At 38.8% G+C, this 21029-nt stretch overlaps 1 protein-coding gene across 4 annotated transcripts; it reads left to right on the top strand.

Annotated features, from left to right (window-relative positions):
• The first annotated feature begins 1109 nt into the window (after positions 1–1109).
• si:ch211-129c21.1 (uncharacterized protein LOC563087 homolog) lies at positions 1110–20303 on the top strand. Of its 4 annotated transcripts, none has more exons than XM_017716784.2 (15): positions 1110–1389; positions 10020–10423; positions 11180–11325; positions 11424–11486; positions 12407–12505; positions 12735–12834; positions 13501–13605; positions 13971–14122; positions 15136–15308; positions 15509–15668; positions 16590–16812; positions 17127–17242; positions 18179–18342; positions 19360–19412; positions 19498–20303. In XM_017716784.2, the coding sequence occupies exons 2-15, from the start codon at positions 10312–10314 to the stop codon at positions 20163–20165; spliced, it is 2334 nt and encodes a 777-aa protein (XP_017572273.1). In that variant the 5' UTR covers positions 1110–1389; positions 10020–10311; the 3' UTR covers positions 20166–20303. The 4 variants fall into 4 exon arrangements, with proteins under 4 accessions (XP_017572273.1, XP_037401003.1, XP_017572274.1 ...); XM_037545106.1 differs by lacking the exon at positions 1110–1389 and adding an exon at positions 1860–1937; XM_017716785.2 differs by lacking the exon at positions 1110–1389 and adding an exon at positions 5556–5705.
• Positions 20304–21029: the final 726 nt, after the last annotated feature.

Raw genomic sequence — 21029 nt, forward strand, 5'->3', positions numbered from 1 at the left:
CTTGGGGTCTCCTCGCACCTTCTTGGTCTGCTTTCCCTCAAGCTTGTTAATCACACTTCAACCATTTAGAGCCCATGTGTCAAACATAAGTCAGGCCTGTGACACAATTCTATTCGGATTCCTGAAATTTATTTCCATTATTATAAGCCTGTTTCACCTGGAGATGCACCACAGTCCCCAGCATGCACTGCAACGTAGTGTGCCTTCCGACTCCCTTACCCCAACATCAATCTCTGGGCCACCAGTTACACAAAAGGAAAAGATAGCTGATGTTTAGTTAAAGCAAATCCAGCAATTTAATTTTAAATATATATTCAATGCCCATTTTGCTGTTGCAGTTTTGGCATGTTTTACTTAAAATGTTGTAATTCACAAAAATATGTAATTATCTAGGCATGAAAAAAACATGAGCATACCAGCCATACATATATGCTTTCTTAAACAGAGACTGAAATGATTAAACAGAGAGAAATGACGACTTGTAATGTGATAAATGATGGCACTGTCCAAAGTCTCCAAATAGTCTCAAAATAGCAGTGTAACGGTTTACTCTCATTCAATGCACTGCAGGTGCTGTTGCCATGGCATTATGTCATTATGCATAAAATCCACAGAATGTAAAATGGTCTTGTTTAGGAGAAATGAACGTCTGCAGTAAGTCACACTTTATTATTTTTTATTAAACTGGTGCGTATAAATATTGAATTATACTTTAAATACAGCCAGGTTGAGGCCATACACCATCCTGAGGCCATACATACCATTCAAACATGACTTTCATACAGACAGAACAGTAGTTGCCATGAAGTGTTTAACGTTAAAAGTTTAGCGTCTAAATAGCGAAGATGTTTTGGGATATTTAAAGCAACAGCATCTTCAAGAGGCGTTATATAAAGTTATATTTAGCACCTTGTGAAATTATGGTGATATTCTTCTGTCTGTGCTTTATGGGGTTTAGGGGACACAATATGTCATTTGCTTCGGTGTTTAAGGGCACATGCCTTCACTCATTGCACTGGGCGAAGAACGGCCTTTTACCTGCGGTCGCCCCCTTCAGACGAAGTGAAGGGCACAAGGGAAGATGCTGCGGAATGGAGCGCGACCGACGCTACACCACGCCGTACACACGTTTAAACAAACACTAGCACCTGGGAAAAGTCGTGTTTTTGTTTGCCGGAAGTAAAAGTTCTTTTCTCTGCTATAAATCCCACTTTTATTGGTAACACGTGAGATACGGCCGAGTATGCCATTTTATTTGGATAACGGAGTTATTTATTTTATTTTTGTTCGCTTCTGTTATAGTTAGCTAGCTAGTTAACTGTTACCTACCGTGAAGACGGCTAACGTTACGTTACGCAAGTTAACCTAACGCCCTCACGGACACTGCAGGTAGGTCGAGCACCCTGTATGTCTTGTTTGCCGGTGGCTGGTTACTTTAAGTACTTAGCCACAAGTGTCTAAATATGGCTTAGTAAACAGATATTGTTGGTTTTCATGTGACTAAATGGAAATGTTGGTGGCTAAGTTAGTTAGTTATTTAAATAGGTAGCAGCTGAAATGCGACTTGTTGCTGGAATAAAACCGCCCGACAGACCACGCTTACCCACACAGTGTTTTAGTACCACTGTCAGTCTGTTTTCTGTTTATGTTGTGTATTATTAACATTATAGAGACTTTAGGCACCTCTTTCCATTCACAGTTCTCAGGACTGTCTCCCCTAACGACACATCATGTTTGTCTTCCTCTAACACGCCTGATTCAGTTAGTGCCGTGATCTTGCTACACAGCACATGGCAGGGCTGTGCCATCTGTGCATCTATTACACCTTTATATATATACAGAATATTTTTATAGAGTACTGAATATAAAATGTCTCTACTTTGGGATAATGAGACTATAACTTTACCCGGTTGAAGTTTATTAAATCTGCATTTGGTGTAAGTATTATGCCTTTTCTCGGTGTCTATTGCATCTATATGTTTATGTAGGCTAGTAAATGGCCTAGTATGCATTTGATAGGATAATGTTGTAACCCAGAAGACTTCACTTTGCAAGTTACTGGTAATGTTTTGAGTGTAGCAGGAGGCTTCTTTAGAAATGCCTGCTGTACCACAGTGACCAGAAGCTCTTCAGTCTTTAGTGTGTGGCGAACTGAGAATGAATTTCCAGGGAAATTCAACTCATCAGTATGGCATTCTAAAGAATCTGTGTGCTAATGTGTTAATGAAAAGTTGATAGTCAAGCTTAACGGTTTTGTTTGATTTATTTATTCATTTTTGGTTTTGTTGGAGTCCGAATTTACTTATACTACTGTAAAAGTTCTCAAAGCGTCTGTCCCAGGTCATGTCGTCCTGAGATTTGAACCCTTCTGTATTATTTAATTGTTTTGCCTTTATTACAGCTTCCTTTTTTTCAGAGGACCTGCTTTCAGTTTTTTTAAAGAAATCTTTTTTTCCACACTTCCAAAGTTCAGTCTTAGAAGCTGGTCGCATTTTCTAAATAATCCAAATTTCAGATTTATATTCACTATTATGCCACATCTCGCATGTCCCGTTTGTGTTGTAGAGAAAATTTTTGTTTTTTTCTGTTGTTGGTTTTTTTTTTTTTTTTTAAATTTCCTTTTCTCAGCTTGAGAGAGCTGCACATCTTTTTTGAAATCTAAAGTAACAGAGGAGCTTTATTTGTTTTTTTGTTTTCTTTTTCTTTCTTCTTCTCTCTCAAAGATGAATGCTTTAAGTCTCTCTATCTGATCGCAGACCACCGAAACTGTCACTAAGACTTGTGTGATCGCCTTAGCTTTTAATAATTTTTTAAAGCTTTTTTTTTAAAGCTTATTTTAATTTGACTGCTGTTTTGACTGGAAATTACATTACCAAAAAGGTGGTTTCTGACTGTTGTGGAATTCTGTATGTATTCTCATTCACCTGCACTTTTACTCTCAAAGAACCCTTTGCATGATTAAAGAGTTCCTTGCGAAGTGAAAGCATATTTGTGGAGAATGTGTTGTCGATGGTTCTATATAGAATTTTTTAAAAGGTTCTGCTGTTGTATTGATGTCACACTTGTAACAATAGAAAAACACTTTTTGGTGCTATGTAGAACCATATACAGCACTTTTTCCACTAATCTGAATGACCATTTCACAAAGCAAAGAACCCTTTAATCATATAAAGAGTTTAAGTGTTTTTTTACGATGTAGGCTTTTTTTTTTTTAAACCATGTACTAGAAGTATGAAAGTTCACACTTAAATACGGTTCTTCAAGGGTTCTTTAGTAAAGAAATTGGTTCTCTCTCTATTTCTCTCTCTCTCTCTCTCTCTCTCTCTCTCTCTCTCTCTCTCTCTCTCTCTCTCTCTCTCACACACATATATAATATACATATATGCATATGTATATACATACACACTCACACATATATAATTTTTCAAATTTGTTTACTAAAGAACCATTGAAGAACCATATTTATGTGTGTACTTTCCTACTTCTATTCCATTTTACCTGTTTATCTCTTGCATTTCTTAATAGTGTAGTGTGCTGAGTGAGGCTATCAAGCTTGTGTACTCAACCAGACAGATTAATCATACATGTGTAACATACCTTGCGAAATAAACCTGATTTAACCTGATCAGACCAATTAAGACCATGTTCACAGTCAGATTTTTGTTTAATTTTTCTGTAAATCCTGCCCTGACTTGTGTCAAAGACTTTATAATTATTTATTTATTATTTTTTTTAAACATCCATTTCTTAGAGCAGGTCTGACTGCTTGTAATATCTTACTCACTACCACCTACACGTTTACTGGGTTTGGCAGGTTTACCTTATCTACTACTCTCTTAATGTGAATACAATTTGGGAACTGCCAAACTTTGAACCGAAGACAAAGCCTTAGAACAACAACCTGGGCCTTCAAAGCTAATTAGTGTTCTCACCTGAGGAGTCATACTGGGTTCATTTTATCGATAAGTTTGTTCTGACTGCAGCTGAGATAACCTAACAAGGAATTGGGTGTATTTTCTAGTGGTGAGATTTCGCAACATTACTGTAACACAATGAAAACAAGCTTCCTCCCACAGTCCTCCTGTGTCCTTCGCAGTAGATTAGACCAACGATTGCTATGCTTGTAGCTGTCACTGTAGGAGGATTTTATTCTAAAACTTTTTAGGAACACTGTACTTTCTGGGAGTGTCCTGAGTCAGGCTTGTGTCTTGTGAAACCGTCATGTATGATGTCTCTCCTGTAGTATATTAAATCTGCACACTGTTGAGAACTGTGTGGTCTCGTTATAGTATTAAGGTAACATGTCTTTCTTAAAGACCTATCAGGGATATAAGACCTATAAAATATCTCAGACCAAATGTGTGCCTGCATCTCTGTATCTATAGTACAGAAGTGAACTATTTGATGGATGTCTCCTATATAGACCTTAAAACTAGTTGTGCGAGCTGTATGGAAATGTGAAGGGTTCTTCACAAGGTTATAGGCTGACTGTACTCTGTCACTGCGGTGGTACCCCTCAAGGGTACATCTTTAGTACCTTTTGGTTACTTAAGGGAACATAATACCATATTCTGTTGTAGTTATTGTTTTTAAGCTGCATTGAGTCTGTACGAGTCTATATGCTAGAATATAAGTATGTTCCCTTAAATAACTAGAGACTGTTGTACTTTTTGAAAGTATGTACTTATACCTGTGGGTTTTTTATGATTTTTAAACAATTTGCATCTGATTCAGTGATGGCTCATTTAGTTACACACCCTGTATGAGCAACATCAGCTGAACCTTCTCAGTTTGCTGTGGCTGCATTGCCGTCAATCTTAGCTACTGTATGACTTTGATGTTGCTTTTACATTTGTTCCTAAAACACCTTTGTTTCATACAAAGTGAACTGTGTACATGAAATCCCAAGGATTTGGTCAGGAATTATGATGGCAGTTTGTAAGTTATAATAGCAATTTGTAAAATGCCTTTTTGGGAGGTTCTTCACATCTAAAAACAGAAAACGTGAGAGGCATAACATTCATTCAGATACATAAGCTCAATATGCAAATTACAGCTAAAATGAGATCAGATAATCGTTTATGAAAATAACCTCTCACCCTCGCCCCCCATGTGGTGCTCCCCCTAGGAACTGTGGGGAAACACTGTGTGTGTGTGTGTGTGTGTGTGTGTGTGTGTGTGTGTGAGAACACTATGCCTGGCTAGCAGTAAGTAAGCCCTGATAGACTGTCGGCCTGAACCAGCCCACATTTCCCCACTACAGGAAACTTTTCCAAAGCTTTGCCGCCCCCTGATGTGAGCAGTTTTTTCCCAGCTCACTTCTGATAATTTGCAACATTTCAAATCAGTGAAACAGAATGACACCCTGTGTTTACAGGCAGTCAGAATCGGGCAAATAGTTTCTCTGCCAGTGAACAACAGCGAGGTGTCTTTGCTCGGCCTCTGGCGTGCCCCAGCTTGTCCCCTTGTTTTAAATAATAACACAAACCAAACACACACTCAGTTCTCATTGGGTGGAACGAAGGAGCCTTGTCATCAGCCCTAGGAGAGCAAGTATTAGCTTCGTATGGTAGAGTGGCCTTTAGCACGTTGAAGCCCTGTTGGAAAACAGTGACTCACTAACATTCCGAGAGTTCGGTACACTGTTGTGTAAGTTGTTGTGGGAGGTCCGGACATGTAGTGCTGTGTGAGGAATTGCAAAAACTGTAAGTTGATTTTTCCTTGAACTGTTCATTTTGTTCATTCCTGTGGTGTAAAGATTGCTAGACAGAATAAAAACTTTGCAAAATTTTGCAGTCAGAATATCATTTCATTTAAAAGGCAAAACCTTTTGTTTTCCCTTTTGCCTCTAAAATCTCTTCTTATTGTCACCTTGTACCAGGGGGTGTGGAGAAATGCTATTAACAAGTAATAACGTGCTTCATTGCCCCTCCCAACTCCTCTACCTACTATTAAGCGAAAATCCTAGCTAGAACAGAGACCATCACTGACACCATGTTTCACTTACACTGTGGTTTGGAATAATTTCTGATGCATGTAGTGAGATTTGTACACTCATAATAATACAGATGCCTAAATGGTTCTTGGCTTTGATGAACAGCTCTAGGAAAGACTTAAATTGGACCTTCATATTATGTTCTTTAAATGCGGGAAAAGTTTCTTCACATTTCAGTTATTTACAAAACTATTGCTTTAAAGAACTACGCATTAAAATGTTTTTAGGGAACCAGAAATGGGTCTTCTATAGTGTGTTATGTGAGCAGCTGTTAGTAGTGGCTTCTAAGCTGAGTAGGCAAGGAGAACTTCTTCACACTTGCTCACCTTATTCTCCCAAAAAACAGGTGGCAATGTATTTAGAATAAATAGAAATAGAGTTGTAGAAGTAAATTCCAATGTCCTTGAGCTAATGGTCGTTTATGAGGTTCCTGTGTGTTTGGGGGAAAAAATGGATATATTATATCCATATATATTATATATAATGGATTATATTCCCGCCCATTGAAAACACTTGGGGAAAATAAGAAAATGGATAAAATGTGCAGCAAATATTTGTGAAGTCCTGGAATGGTCTGGCCATTAAGCCACAAAGATTGCATATTGTAGCAGAATCTTTCCTCAGCTTACCCAGTTGGAGTCCTTTTATACCTAATAACTATTCACTTGTAATATATCAGTAGAACTTGTGATCAGATGATAATTGGTTGAGGAATGATTTGTCTGTGTTTGTGTCTAATTTAATTAGTTAAGGGTTTATTAAGAGTTGTATTGTTGACTTTAGTGGTAGTTTGGTAAATGTGTGTCATTTTAAGATGATCTTTAGTGATCAACATCTGCTGTCCACACAGGTAAAGCAGATTTTTCTGCGAAGTCCTGAAACCCTGTTCTAACACTGATCAGAAAAAAAAACCTGTATATTACTTGAGTCAGTAAGCAGGTTGCTTGTTTTCAATTTATTCATCTTGCCTTCAATTCCCAGCTATTTCATTGCCTCTTTGTCATGCAAATCACAGCAGTCTCCTTGTATTCTCTTTTGTGGTTAGTCTCTCCTCAATCTGGTCTAGTTTCCATCTGAAATGGTCCTCATTTGCAGATTGTCTTTTTAATGTGCACAACATGACCACAGTCAGCTGTGCCTTTGGTTAGGCTGGCACATAGACAACTTGACAGCTGTCTTGCAGTTCTAAACACATCTAAACAGATCTATTAGAAACCTGCAACTCCGTGTGTGTCCAGTAGTGAAGCTGTAGAAGTCCATGTTATCAAACATGTCCATTAAGGTGCATTAAAAAAAAAACACCATTGCAAGCCCAAAGCTTGCATTACGTTTTGCATGTAATGAGCTAAGTAAACTTAAGTATAAGCTGTGCAGTTACTGATTTGGATTTGCTGTTATTTGTGGGAAAATGCATCTACTAGTGATTTGTAGAACTGTGCAAAACTGGGGGGAAAAACATTTATGGTCATTTATTTAATTTCCTATCAAAACTGTTTTTAGTTTTGCTTTCATCTTTGAGAGATCCACTCCTGCTTTGAGGGGGGAGGGGGGGGGTGAGGAATCATGTGTTTCTGTTCATTCTTCTATTGTGAGAGGACTACTCAACACTATGGGTCTAAAAGCTTACTGAAGTGTAGCCATCAAGAAGCTATTACTGTAAAATAGATGGACACAAATAGAAGAAAATTGCTGCTGGTTTTCGCAGAACAATGGATTGACCATCTTTTGGAGGTGTGGAAAAATATCCCTTCAGATTTCTTTGAAAAACTGAAAGCAAGACTCCCAAAAAGAATGGAAGCTGTAATAAAAGGCAAAGGTGCCCAATCCTGGTCCTGGAGATATACCATACTGCAGAGTTTAGCCCTAACCGTAATCTAACACACCTGATTCAGGTAATGACGGTCCTCAGGGGATTGTGACAATTAGAGCCAGGTGTGTTGGATCTGTACTCCCCAGGGTGATAGATCTCGATGACCAGGATTGGGCACCCTTGCACTAAATACTAAAAAAAAAAAAATTATAAACTATATTGACAAAAGTATTCAATCACCCATCCAAATCACTGAATTCAGGTGTTCCAATCACTTCCATGGCCACAGGTGTATAAAACAAGCATGTAGTCATGCAGACTGCTTCTAAAAACATTTGTGAAAGAATGGGTCGCTCTCAGGAGCTCAGTGAATTCCAGTGTGGTACCGTGATAGGATGCCACCTGTGGAACAAGTCCAGTCATGAAGTCCAGTCAATATAACAAAGTGGAAGTGATTGGGAATGACAGCAACTCTGCCACAAAGTAGTAGGCCACGTAAAATGACAGCGCGGGGTCAGCAGATGCTGAGGTACAGAGGTTGCCAACTGTCTGCAGAGTCAATCGCTACAGACCTCCAAGCTTCATATGGCCTTCAGATTATGTCAAGAACAGTGTAGAGATCTTCATGGAATGTGTTTCCATGGCTGAGCAGCTGCATTCAAGTCTTGCATCACCAAGCGCAGTGCAGAGTGTTGAATGTGGTGTAAAGCACCACCACTGGGCTCTAGAGCAATGGAGACATGTTCTCTGGAGTGACAAATCACGCCTCTCTGTCTGGCAATCAGATGGACGAGTCTGGGTTTGGCGGTTGCCAGGAGAATGGTACTTGTCTGTTTGCATTGTGACATGTAAAGTTTGGTGTTATGGTGTTGTGTGTGTGCTGTGTCGGTGCTGCACGGTCCTGTATGTTTATGGTGTCTAATGTCTGTTTAATTTATCATATTTATTATATTGTGTCTAGCTTAATTTTTATGTCTGCACACTATGTCTGCATGTTCGCACTTCGTACTTTTTTGTTCTTGTTGCACCGTGTTGTTCCTGGAGGAACAAAATTTCACTCCACTGTGTACTTGTATGAATGACAATAAAAGCCTCTTGACTTGACTTGGCGGAAGGGGTATTATGGTATGAGGTTGTTGTTTGTTTTTTTTTTGTTTTTTTTAGGAGTTGGGCTCGGCCCCTTAGTTCCAGTGAAAGGAACTCTTAATGCTTCAGCAGAGAGGTTTTGAACAATTTCATGCTTACAATTTTGTGGGAACAGTTTTGGGATGGCCCCTTCCTCTTCCAACATGACTACTCACCAGTGCACAAAGCAAGGCCCATAAAGACATGGATGAGTGAGTTTGGTGTGGAAGAACTTGACTGGCCTGCACCGTAACCCAGTAGAACACCTTTGGGATGAATTGGAGTGGAGACTGCGAGCCAGACCTTCTCGTCCAACATCATTGTCTGACCTCACAAATGTGCTTCTGGAAGAATGGTCAAAAATTCCCATAAACACACTCTTAAACCTTGTGGAAAGCCTCCCAGAAGAGTTGAAGCTATTATAGCTGCAAAGGGTGGGCCAACATCATACTAAACCCTATGGATTAAGAATGGGATGTTACTCAAGTTCATATGCGTGTGAAAGCATATGAGCCAACACTTTTGTAAATATAATGTACATGTATGTGTTAAATATGACTTTTGTACAGTACTGTATCATTTTCTCTGTTTGTAGATAATCATTGTATACTCAGGGCTCATTGCTAATTGGTGCAGTGCTGTGTTCTGGGACTGAAGTTGGAGAATGTCACTAGAGGCATTGAGATGGCAGTCCCAGTTGTGGTGTAGCTAGGTGGAAACCTGACAGCCAATAACAACAGACTTGTTGTGATTTGTGAATGTAGCCAACAGGTTGGCTTCAAGCAAAGGAGTTGTGTGTAGCCTGTTTTTCCTGCTTTTTCCCTGTAACTGAGCATGGCTAAGCATGACAAACTGAAGAGAAAAGCCACAAGGGTGCTTTAGAGTGAACGTGTTTCAACAGTGTATTACTAATACCCCAGTTTGCTTTGTTTAGGTTATTTGTGCAGTAGGTGTGCAATATTTTCTTAAATGCATCAATGGTCATGTGTATTTGGGGAATAGATATACAGTATTAGACTATGTTAAGATGCTGGTAAGTAGTATTAAGGTCATTTGTCTTCTTTAATTGACACTGCTTTGATTTTTCAGATGGAGACCCCTGAAAAAACATAATTTAGATGATGCGGTCAAGAGGCCAAACTGCAATCGATCCATCATCTTCCAATCTGCTGTACAACAGACACCATGGATTTCCCTCTTCATCTGCAGCAACGCAGAAACTGCAAACAGTTAAGCTGGAGGCTTACCCCTACCTAGCCTGGACTCCTTACTGAACAACAATGGCAATGTGCCAAAAAGACTTCTCTAAATTTTAGTGCTTTTTTGTGTTGATTGGTGAACTGAACTCCAAAGTAGCCAAGCTCCTCCTGGCTCTCGCGCCATGTCCTCTTCTCTCCTCACCCCAAACGTCCTCTGTGGCTTGATGCTTGCCTATGCCCTCACTGTCCTCTGTACACCAGACTGCACTCCTCGAAAAAGTGTCCCATATGAAAGTAAGACACGCTGTTCTAGTATCCAGCTGTACTTCATATGTGCATGTCTTTTCCCTGTGGGTTGATTTTCCCAGACAAGGATTAAGCCTAATCTTGGACTAGTCTTGGAGCTTATGTTTCATTGCTAGATCATAATCCGTAATTATTTCTTTTGCCAATAAACTTTTAGGATGTGGCAAATTGTGGTAGTTGAGCCATTCATGGTCTGCCCATAAATGCGGTCTTTCGTAGCAACAACTATTGCAAGGTAAGACAAGCTTTAAATTAGCAACAAAAAAAAAAAACTTAAGAAATCACAAATTGTAGCACATAACTTGTAATTGTGTTGGTGCAGGTCACTCTGTTAGGATAGATTGAATCAGTAAGTCTCTAAGCATCTGAACATTCATTTGCGATTCAAGATGCATTGTAGAACGCATTTATAGGCGGGACATGGGCAGACATGTTGATGCATATCTCTGCCGGCGGACCAAAACCTTATATCTCCATTTTTGTCATTTTTCAGTATTATGAAAATACTTACTGTGCTTTGCTTTGTGTGTAAAGTTCAAGTTGAATGGACTAAAAGAAACAGCCCAAAATTATTTGGAAAAATGTCTGGTTTCATTGACTTGCGTTAATACTAAAGTAGGTTTTTTTTCCTTCTCCTGTAAAGTTACTTTTTTGGTCTGACAGCAGCGATATTTGTCTTTTTGTATATTGCCATTCGAATATGTTACTTGTTCTCCAGTTCATTTCTGTTTTTTAACCAATCAGGTAGCCATTTTAAAGTGTTCAGGAAGGAAGGTATTTGGAATTACTCCTCCATGCTGATGAGGGAGGACCTGGGTCTGCTGATAGTGGGAGCCAGAGAAGCCATCTATGCGCTTGACATCAAAAACATCTCTTTTGTCCAGGCTGAGGTAGCTTTTTAAACTTTCTGAGCAGCTGAATTCATTGTGTTCCCTAGATGCAGTTAAATGCAACAGCTTTGCTAATTTGATTGTGCTTAATATATCAGGTAAGGTGGCAGGTCACGCAGGCAAAGCAGGACGAGTGCACCTACAAAGGAAAGCATCCTGATGTGAGTTTGCTCTTTCTGTATTATCACCACTCATACGCTGATGCGTGCTATGGTTGAGACGTTTATAATCACCAGAAAAAAAAGTTTGAAATGAGTGTTTCTAATGTATAAAATGTTTTTTGCCGGTACATGTATAAAATGATGCTAGCTGTGTGCAACTTTACAGGTTTCAAATAGTAATAGGAAACTATAGGTTCACTGTTTATCTGCTGCAACTCAAACCATTTGAAAGAAAGAGTCAGAAGAGAAAAAAATTACTTAAATTATAGCATGTGTGCTCCTGCAAGCCACCATGTAAAGCCTGGAATAATAATATCAAAGTTAGAGACATCAGGTCTGATTTCACAAGATTTTTAAGACAACTTCATACCTCTTATTAAAGTCACACGTGCAGGTAAAAAAAAAAAGATCTAGCTTGCTGTTCAGGGTCAAATGCACAATCATAAGTAAATTATAAAAAACTTTATACTTAATATGAAGATATGATAACAATAGTAGATCATTCATTTACATTCTCTGAAGACATGTCTTTCACCAAGCTTTTGACTGAGGTCTCTGTGAGTACTTTTCAATGTGCTCACATTCATTAGATTCATCTGCTAGGGGAAGGGGTCTGAAGCACAACTCGCATAGTAAAATGTTCTACTGCACGTTTGTGTGAGATTACACATTTCCACCATCTCCAAATTCCATAAACTTGCATAGCGTTAACTAATTGATTCTCTTAAAGTACTTGAAATATTGAAGAACACTTATAATACTGTCTGGTGTCCAGTTTATAGTATTTCTACATTGTGTAAGATATTGATATACAAATATAAAATACTGATATAACCTAACTTTGAACAGTAGTGTGTATGGTAGCTACTTATTTTATTCCGAGACTTTTATTATATTCTAATCCAGCTTTACTCTTTCAGATTGATTGTCGGAACTACATAAGGACGCTGCACCAGATCAGTGAAGATGTCATGTATGTTTGTGGCACAAATGCTTTCAACCCCATCTGTGATACTCTTGTAAGTTTATAATCACTAGAAATGTTTGTATTTACAACTACAAGTGTGTTGTTTACAGTAATTTCTTAGCTGTTGAGCTGCCTTTCATATGCAGTAATCCTCAACTGCTGCCCCCCACAGAGGGTAGAGCTGCTGTGTTCAAACTTTTTCTCTGTCATGCTTTTTCAAAACAAGATTAATACAAGATAAGAGTCGAAGGTTGTGATGTATTTGCTTTCCTTGTGAACAGGTTTATGCTGACGGACAGCTGAAACTGGAGGGAAAACAGGAGGAGGGGAAGGGCAAATGTCCCTTTGATCCCTCTCAGAGGTACTCGTCCGTCGTGGTTGGTATGTACGTTCTTGTCTTGGTGCATTCTGATTTATTATTATTTATTTTTTGTTATTTTATTTATTTATTATTTTATTTGTTAAGAATATGCATCCTCTTTTCCCTCATGATCAATTTATTTTATTATTTCTCATATAATTACTTTTTGTCCTCTGCTAAAAGTCAAATAATTAATTTCAGACCACTCAATTTACCAACCCAAGTGATCATTTGCTTAGAGAACAAGTTGGCATGCAAGAAATCCATTTTAATAAGTATAGCAGTGTGGTCATTGATTGACTTACTGTTGAAACAACATATACAGTATCTATCAATATGATCCTAGTTGTTTACCACAAAGGCATATTTATGTTCCAATAATGGAAAAACTGTATCCTCCATTTTGGTTTCAAAATCGGGCAAAGGAGCAGCAGGGCTTAAAACAACTTGGACAGTTGTAGTTTGCCCTTTTGGGATTAAAACTAATCTACTGCTCCTGTTTGGTGGTGTTAAAGTTCTTCTTGAGCTTGATTGAAAAATGATTTTACTGTCCGAATCAATTGACCAACTTCACCATATCACAGACAAGGTCGTAGGTTACTAAAGACACCTTCTGTGATCGTTTCATGGCTGTTGGTAGTATTTGATGCAGTGGCTGAACCTTGTTTATTGCTCTCTTCTGTCAGATGGAGACTTGTACTCTGCGACTGTCCTTAATTTCCTGGGCTCCGAGCCAGTCATCCTTCGCAGCTCTCAGACCGTCCTGCGCACTGAAAGCTCCTGGCTCAATGGTATGCTTGTCTTCCATTTTTCTAAATATAGTTATCGGTTTGCGTCCTTCAACCCATCATGGAGCAAATGACCTTAATGCTTGTTGATACAAAAACATAACATTTTACAGTTTATAAAATCTAATTTTAGAAGAACTGCTTTGGGGACTTGAGGCTGTGCTGTTTTTGAAATGTGTGTTGAGGCAGAGGCATACAATGCTGTGCTACAAAATAACATCACAAATAACATTGAATGCTACTAGCCTGGAATGCCCCTTTAAGCAGCATTGCATTTGATTCATTGTTATATTAGGCACTGTGCAAAAGTAACATGCTGCTTACTTACATTTATCAGTGTTGCCTTCCTCTCCTAATACCCCTCGTAGAGCCCAACTTTGTCTACATGGATGTGGTCCCAGAGAGTATGGACAGTCCTGAAGGGGATGATGACAAGATCTACATATTCTTCAGTGAAAATGCAGTAGAATATGATTTCTACAACAAGCTCATAGTGTCACGAGTTGCTCAGGTCTGCAAGGTAAGAATCAAGTTAATTGCGGTTCACACTTGTAATGTAAGGGCTGCATGGCTCATTTTTCACTAGTTGCTCAAAAAAGCAGCTGACTGGTCAACTAGGCATCATTATTATACTTTAAAACAAAAAGTGAGCACTTCAGAAAGGGGCTGGCATGATGGATACTGTGCTTTGGGGTGTAAGAGATGCCCTGTAAGAGTTTTTTTGGTTGTATTTTAATAAGTGTCAGCCTCAGGCACTCTGCCCACAAAGTTACATGGGCTGTCTGATGTAAACTGGATGCTAAAACCACAACAGCTCTCTTGGACTTATTTTAGATCTCTAGCTGTGCTTCTTTGCACTGTAGGGGAATAAATCATTTATCAAATTAAGTTTTTAAGCAGGCAGTTGCATCTACTCACCTGTAAGCCTTTCAGAGCAAAATGGTCCTAGTCACAGAACCAAGAAACATTTGTGATATCCCATTTTAAATGTTTAGTCACAAATTATATAAAGTTGTAGTCAAGATCCTTGTGGGTTTTCTTGCTGGTGTTCCAAGTTTATTCAATAGAAGTATGTTTTTGTTGCACATGTTGCACCAATCGGTCTGTGATTGGAGGCTTTATGTCCTTCAATTGGCCCTTTCCTATTAGAGACAGTGGTTCTTATAACCTGTTCAGTCTGGCTTAAAAGCCTGTTTTGTGTAGGCACAGTCCTTAGCTAGTTGAATGCTGCCCACAGAAACCACTAGTTGATTTATTAGTCAGATATTCACCCCTACTGTATGATCGGTTTCACCCCTAAAATCTTAAGGGCCCATATGTGAGCCCATACTTCACATAACTTGCATATTAGTGTCATTGTATTTCACTAATGCTATGTAGTAAAATGGAGAAACAAGACTTAAGATTAATAAGCCCAAGATTTAAAGGAGTTTAAAGGAGTGAAACACTCAGTTTCTCCATCAACTTAATACATGAATAGTTTAGTTCTGGCACTTGTTCTGTTTTCATTTATTCATTTATTTAACTGTGCAGGGTGATCGGGGTGGTCAGAGGACCTTGCAAAGGAGATGGACCTCTTTCCTTAAGGCCAGTCTGGAATGCCCGGTGTCTGGGAACATTCTGCCATTTGTTGTACAAGATGTCTTCCAGGTTCGCGACAGCAACTGGAGGAACAGTGTTTTTTACGCCATCTTTACTTCCCAGTCGTGAGTAACGTTTTTCTTTTGCAAGGTAGGCAGGAGATCTGCACTGCAAAATATTGCTGAGCCTTAATCTGACCTGTTCTGCTCCCTAACATCTAGAACAGGAATAGCTTGTTTCAGTCCTGGCGAGAATTGTATATTTACTTATGTGATGAAAGGCGTGATTCTTAATGTGTCTGTCTGTGTGTCTGTTTTGCATTTAGGGCCTCGAATTACAAGTCTTCAGCAGTGTGTGCGTACAGCGTGTTAGATATTAATGAGGTGTTCTCCCATGGAAAGTATAAAACGCCAGTAACAGTAGAGGCCTCTCATGTGAAGTGGATCATGTATACTGGAGACCCTCCTGTCCCTCGACCAGGAGCTGTGAGTCACTATTTTTCATTTCATGGCATGTTTGCTGGACAGAAATTATACTTCTGTAATCTGCAGCTTTACCTTGTTGCTGTTTTGCTCCAAGCACTTTGAGTTGTGAAAGGATGTGTTGACAGCAATTCAAAAAGATGAGCTTCACTCGTCATGAAGGACACATGCTAGCCTTCACCCCCCTAGCTTGGTAGCATCGTGTGATAAGGAAATTGTCCAGTTGGGTTTTTTTTAAACAGAAACTGGGGGGAAATTGGGTTTTAAAAATGGAGACTTTTTGTTTTTAAGGGCTCATCTATTACAATTTTGTTTTGTTTATTTTTTCCCTCTGATGTCTGCCTCTTGTTTTTTGAAGTTATATGTTCCAAAAAGTCATTATTCATTTTTACATGATCATTTTCCAACCTCTCTTTATCCCTCAGAATTAAACAAGCAATTTTGTTACTGTGCCTTTAAGGCAGACATGTTACTGGTTTCTGTTCTGGTTGGCTGCCTTGTGTTGTGTCTGTTTCAAAAAGCAGTCTGGACACTCTGAACTGTTCTAGGTTGAGTAGGTGGATATATGTAAATGTATTGTTTTTTTGTGACATCACAAAAGCAGTTCGTTTAAAGCAGCCTGTTTTGGCAGCTTAGTGTGTACATATATAAATTATATAAACCATGGAGTCAATGGTATAATTTGAAATCATTACACTCTTTACATACTATGTCATTCTTATTTCTGAAGGTGGAAAATTGGGTTTTCACTGATATGGGCCCTTTAAAAAGTACCTAATGGACAAAAACTACACTGTCTAATCCAGCATCTGTATATTACATAGATCATATAGCATCATCTTTAATAGTAACAGTGACTAAAGCATCCTGAAAAAATGAACACACTATTTATTCATGGTAACATTTTTCTTGTAATTGTTGCAGTGCATCAACAATGCAGCAAGAGATTCAAAAATACAGAGCTCGTTGGACCTTCCTGACAAAACCCTCCAGTTCATTCGAGATCGACCGCTCATGGATGACATTGTGAAGCCCCTCACAGGCGAGCCACTGCTTGTCAGGAGAGGGATTTCATTCACTCGCATTGTTGTTGACTGCGCAGTTGCACTTGATGGAAAGCGTTACCCTGTCATGTTCATTGGCACAGGTACGTCTGTGCTGTACCTTGCATTTCCTGTTATTTCCATTTGGAGATAAAGATCATGCTGTGTTAAAGGCCAGAGAAATTTGAATACCTGTTCAGTGGATTTGTTTGTGTCGCTTTTTTCAAAACCTGGGTGGAGATTTGGTGCTCACCCAACAACAGTGCTACTTTTGAAAAGTCTACACACAGAAACATGAGTGTATGCTTAGTGTGGTCATTCACAAGAATTGTTTTTGTTATGTTGTGATTTGAAGTTTCAGTTGCAGCTCTGATGAAGAAGTGAAACTGTCTGTTCATTTGAGATGCTTCTCTTTCAGACAATGGCTTTGTGCAGAAAGCAGTGAACTACAATGGGGAGATGCACATCATTGAGGAATTACAACTGTTTAAAAGCCCAGAGGCAATCAGTGTCCTGCGTCTCTCCTCGAGCACGGTACAAAAAACACAATTTAAGATTAACACAACACTTTTTTTTTTTCTTTTTTTAAACAAACCATATCAGTTCTCAAAAAAGTAAATGAAGCCAAAAAAAGCAAATGAAGTTAAAAATCTATGAAATTTTTGAAATTATTAGCTTTTTGAGCCGATCTTGTTGTCTCTGAGTTTGTTTTGAGCCGATCTTTGAGCCCTGTTGTCTCTGTTCCGATGAGCTGCCTTCAGCCAAGTCATTTATGTAAATGTGTGTGATTTGAACATACTTCAGTGCAGAACTGGTACAGAAGCTGTACTGGTTTATGCTCATGTGTTTCTGAAATGCTTGCCTGGGTCATTAACTGGACTGCTGTCTGCCAGTTGACTGTCTGTCAGAGACTGACCGCCCCTGCCCTATACCTTATGCGCTTGATTTATGTTGTATTTGCCTCTTAAATGGCCCTAAAATGCTGTGCTGCTCTATAATAGACAGATCTTTCCTTTGTGAAATACTGTTCTGTTCACTTGTAAGCAGCACATTTGAAATCCTTTTTTTTGTAGTCAGTACTTAAAGAACCCTGGCTAACTAGGTTTTATTGCAAAGTGAGCATAATTAGGCCTGTTTATCTGTATTTAGTGCAGCTGAGTTTGTAAAACATTGAATAAAAATCATTGTAGTTGTAAGTTTATACATGGCACTACAGGTTCTATTTTGACTGTTAAAAGATATTTATTCTTAGAAAAACTAAATATCATATTGTGTATTTTGAAAATGAAGTAGTGATTTTTTTTATTTATTTATTTTTTTGTTGCCATATCCGCCGTCCCTAACCCAAATATGCCTCTTCAAAATAAACACAAGACACGATACGTCTGTGTTATGACTAGTAAGCAGTGAGTGCTTTTCTTTGCCTAATAACGTGTGTTGTGGTTAATTATCTGGTTTTGTGTTTGTTAGTTCCAGCTGTTTGCTGGTACAGCATCTGGTGTGGTGCAGATACCTTTGGCTGACTGCAGTCGCTACTCATCATGTCTGGACTGTGTTCTCGCCAGAGATCCTTACTGTGCCTGGGATCTGAGGGCTCGCCACTGCACCACTTTCTCCAGCCAAATGAAAGATGTGTATGTAGAATCTATTAACATTTTAATAATATACACAAATTCCACATTGGCTAAATGCATCGCCATTCTTTTGTAGTCTCAAATTGAGTTTAGTTTATCTGTTCAATGCTATGTAATTTTTTGATTTCCTGCTCTGACGCACCTAATTAAGTGCATCAGATGGGGTGCTTTTGAATATTTTGTGACACTTGAAACTCCTGTTTATGTATCTAGGGCTATATTATAGAAATTTCTTAAATCGTCGAACAAAATGCTGGCAAATAAATTTGCCAGATTTAAAAATTAAGATAATAAACATTAATTGGCACCATTTTTGCAAGGCCCATTGGTCTAGTGTTGAGTTTTGTTTTTACTGTTGCGACAGTAAAAATATTTAGAATTTCCTTTGGTTGGTGAAATAGTTCTGGGATATTGCAGAATAATAAGCCACTCTTAACCTACAAAAACAGGTTTACTCAAGCAAACATTTTTTTTCTATTAAGAATACCATGATTTTATACTAAAGCCATCCGAAAATTATATTGTACCATGATATATATTTTTGGCCATACTACCCAATATTACAGTGTAGACAGTTTAACTAATGCATTACATTTGTTTATCTAATACTTTGCATCTGAGTAATTTCTGATCATTGTTTTTATTGTTCAACATATTTCGGCACATTTTCACTTGTGTAAAGTGATAGTGAAATTTTGAACTGCACTGGTAGTTAATTACTTAGTTTACTTACAGTTTCACTTAACCTAAAATAATTGAAAGTATATAATATTTTAACAAAAATCTCATAATGAGGGAAAAAAAGACATCATTAAATGAAATATCCATCAAGAATGTAAACTAAGCATTTTTGTGCTTTCTCCAGAGGCTGGTTATAGGTCGTCTCCTACAGAAAGCAGCTGGGTTTTCTGTCTCATTGAGGCTGAAGAAGCCTGCTCATCTCTTTCATTTCTAGAATAAATTGACAGTAATTCATGTGTACAGATGTCTTAATCCTTTGTCTTTTCTTTTTTTCAGTGATTTCTTGCAAAGTTTAAAAGAGGGTAATGCTTCCCGCTGCCCTGACCCAGGTACTGACATCTTCCTTTTTCTAATTTATACTGAGATATTATTGTAGTATTATGTGTACTGATAATCTGCTTGTGCATGCTGTAGTCCCTGTGATGCCGAAGAACAGAACCCTTGTGCTGGGCAACAATGTCAAGTTGCCATGCCAGCAAGACTCCAGCCTGGCTCAGGTGAACTGGCAATTTGATGAAAAGCCGCTCAACCCTTCTAGCAAGAAGTACAGCATCTATAACGATGGCCTCGTCATCTATAATGCTTCAGCCTCTGACGCAGGCCGCTATACCTGCGAGTCAGTGGAGCACGTAGTCAGTAGACAATACCACAGGACGCTGGCCGTTTATGAACTACGCCTTGTGTCAGATGAAGGTGATAAAGACCGTATTTTAGTTGGCATAGTCACAAAAAAACCTCATACATCAACTGCTGTTCCAAATGTGTATCCAGGATCTCCACAACATCTGAACACTGAGAGCAGCTGGGTGGCCATGAAGGTTGCTCTGGCTGTGGTGTCGGTGATGATGGCAGCATTGCTGATGTGGAACCTGTACATGGGCCATCTGCAGCTGCAGATGTGCTGCAGGCAGCAGCACAAGCTGCCATCTCATTGTGACTCTGCTACATGTGCATTGCACCAGGACACTGCCTCAAACAGTACTGAACCACAAGCTGAACTGTATCTCAGTGCAAAAAGTAATCATAGGAATGGGAATAATGTGGGATCTTTAAAGTACACCATGGACGAGTCAGAGATTTAAGCTTTTTGTGCAAAGGGAGCCTTATGCAGTTTGTGAAACCTCACATTGGAGAAAATGCATGAACTGAGGATCTTTGACTTTTTTTAAACAAGATTGTGTTCACAAGTGAATGTTAATAAAATAACACCTAAATGACAATGCTGAGGAGTTTCCTTAAATGGTGAGCAATATCTTGTTCTGCCGTGAAATTTTACTTAATTGTTGTGGTGGTACTTAAAGAGATGATCCTTAAGGTCTGGGACAGAAAATGAAAAAAGCTAACGAAGAGTAAAAGGTTACATAAAATAGTGTACTAAAGCTATGGCAGCATGTAGGCTACAGTATATGTTAGTCTGGTGCAGCCAGACGACACTTACAGACTGATGTTCATCTGTTTTTCTGCGTACTTTGCTAGCCCTACTTTGTACTGGTGGACTGTTACTTATGCAGTGACTCTGAGGTGTTTAAAAACTGCTGGGTCTGATCCTGAACACTCATAACACACCATCACCATATCTGTGTCACTGCAGTGCTGAGATTGATCCACCACCCAAATAGTACCTGCTCTGTGGGTGTCCTGACCATTGGGGGGCAAAAAGGATATGAAAGGGGAGCTAACAAGGTGTGTGTGTGGATATAAATGGAAATAAATTAGCAGGTTACTATTTTTTCCACTTACCTTTACTGTGTGTGTGTGTGTGTGTGTGTGTGTGTGTGTGTGTGTGTGTGTGTGTGTGTGTGTGCGCGTTTATATATAAATATATGACCCTAAATTGTACAGTCATTGGCCATTTTGTCAGATACACCTATCATATATGTGCAGTTTGACTGTAGCTCATCTGTTGCTGGTCCTCACTGCTGAACAGATGCCTCCACCATGTTTAT

The sequence above is a fragment of the Pygocentrus nattereri genome, chromosome 15, assembly GCF_015220715.1.
Source record: "Pygocentrus nattereri isolate fPygNat1 chromosome 15, fPygNat1.pri, whole genome shotgun sequence".
Classification (NCBI taxonomy): domain Eukaryota; kingdom Metazoa; phylum Chordata; class Actinopteri; order Characiformes; family Serrasalmidae; genus Pygocentrus; species Pygocentrus nattereri.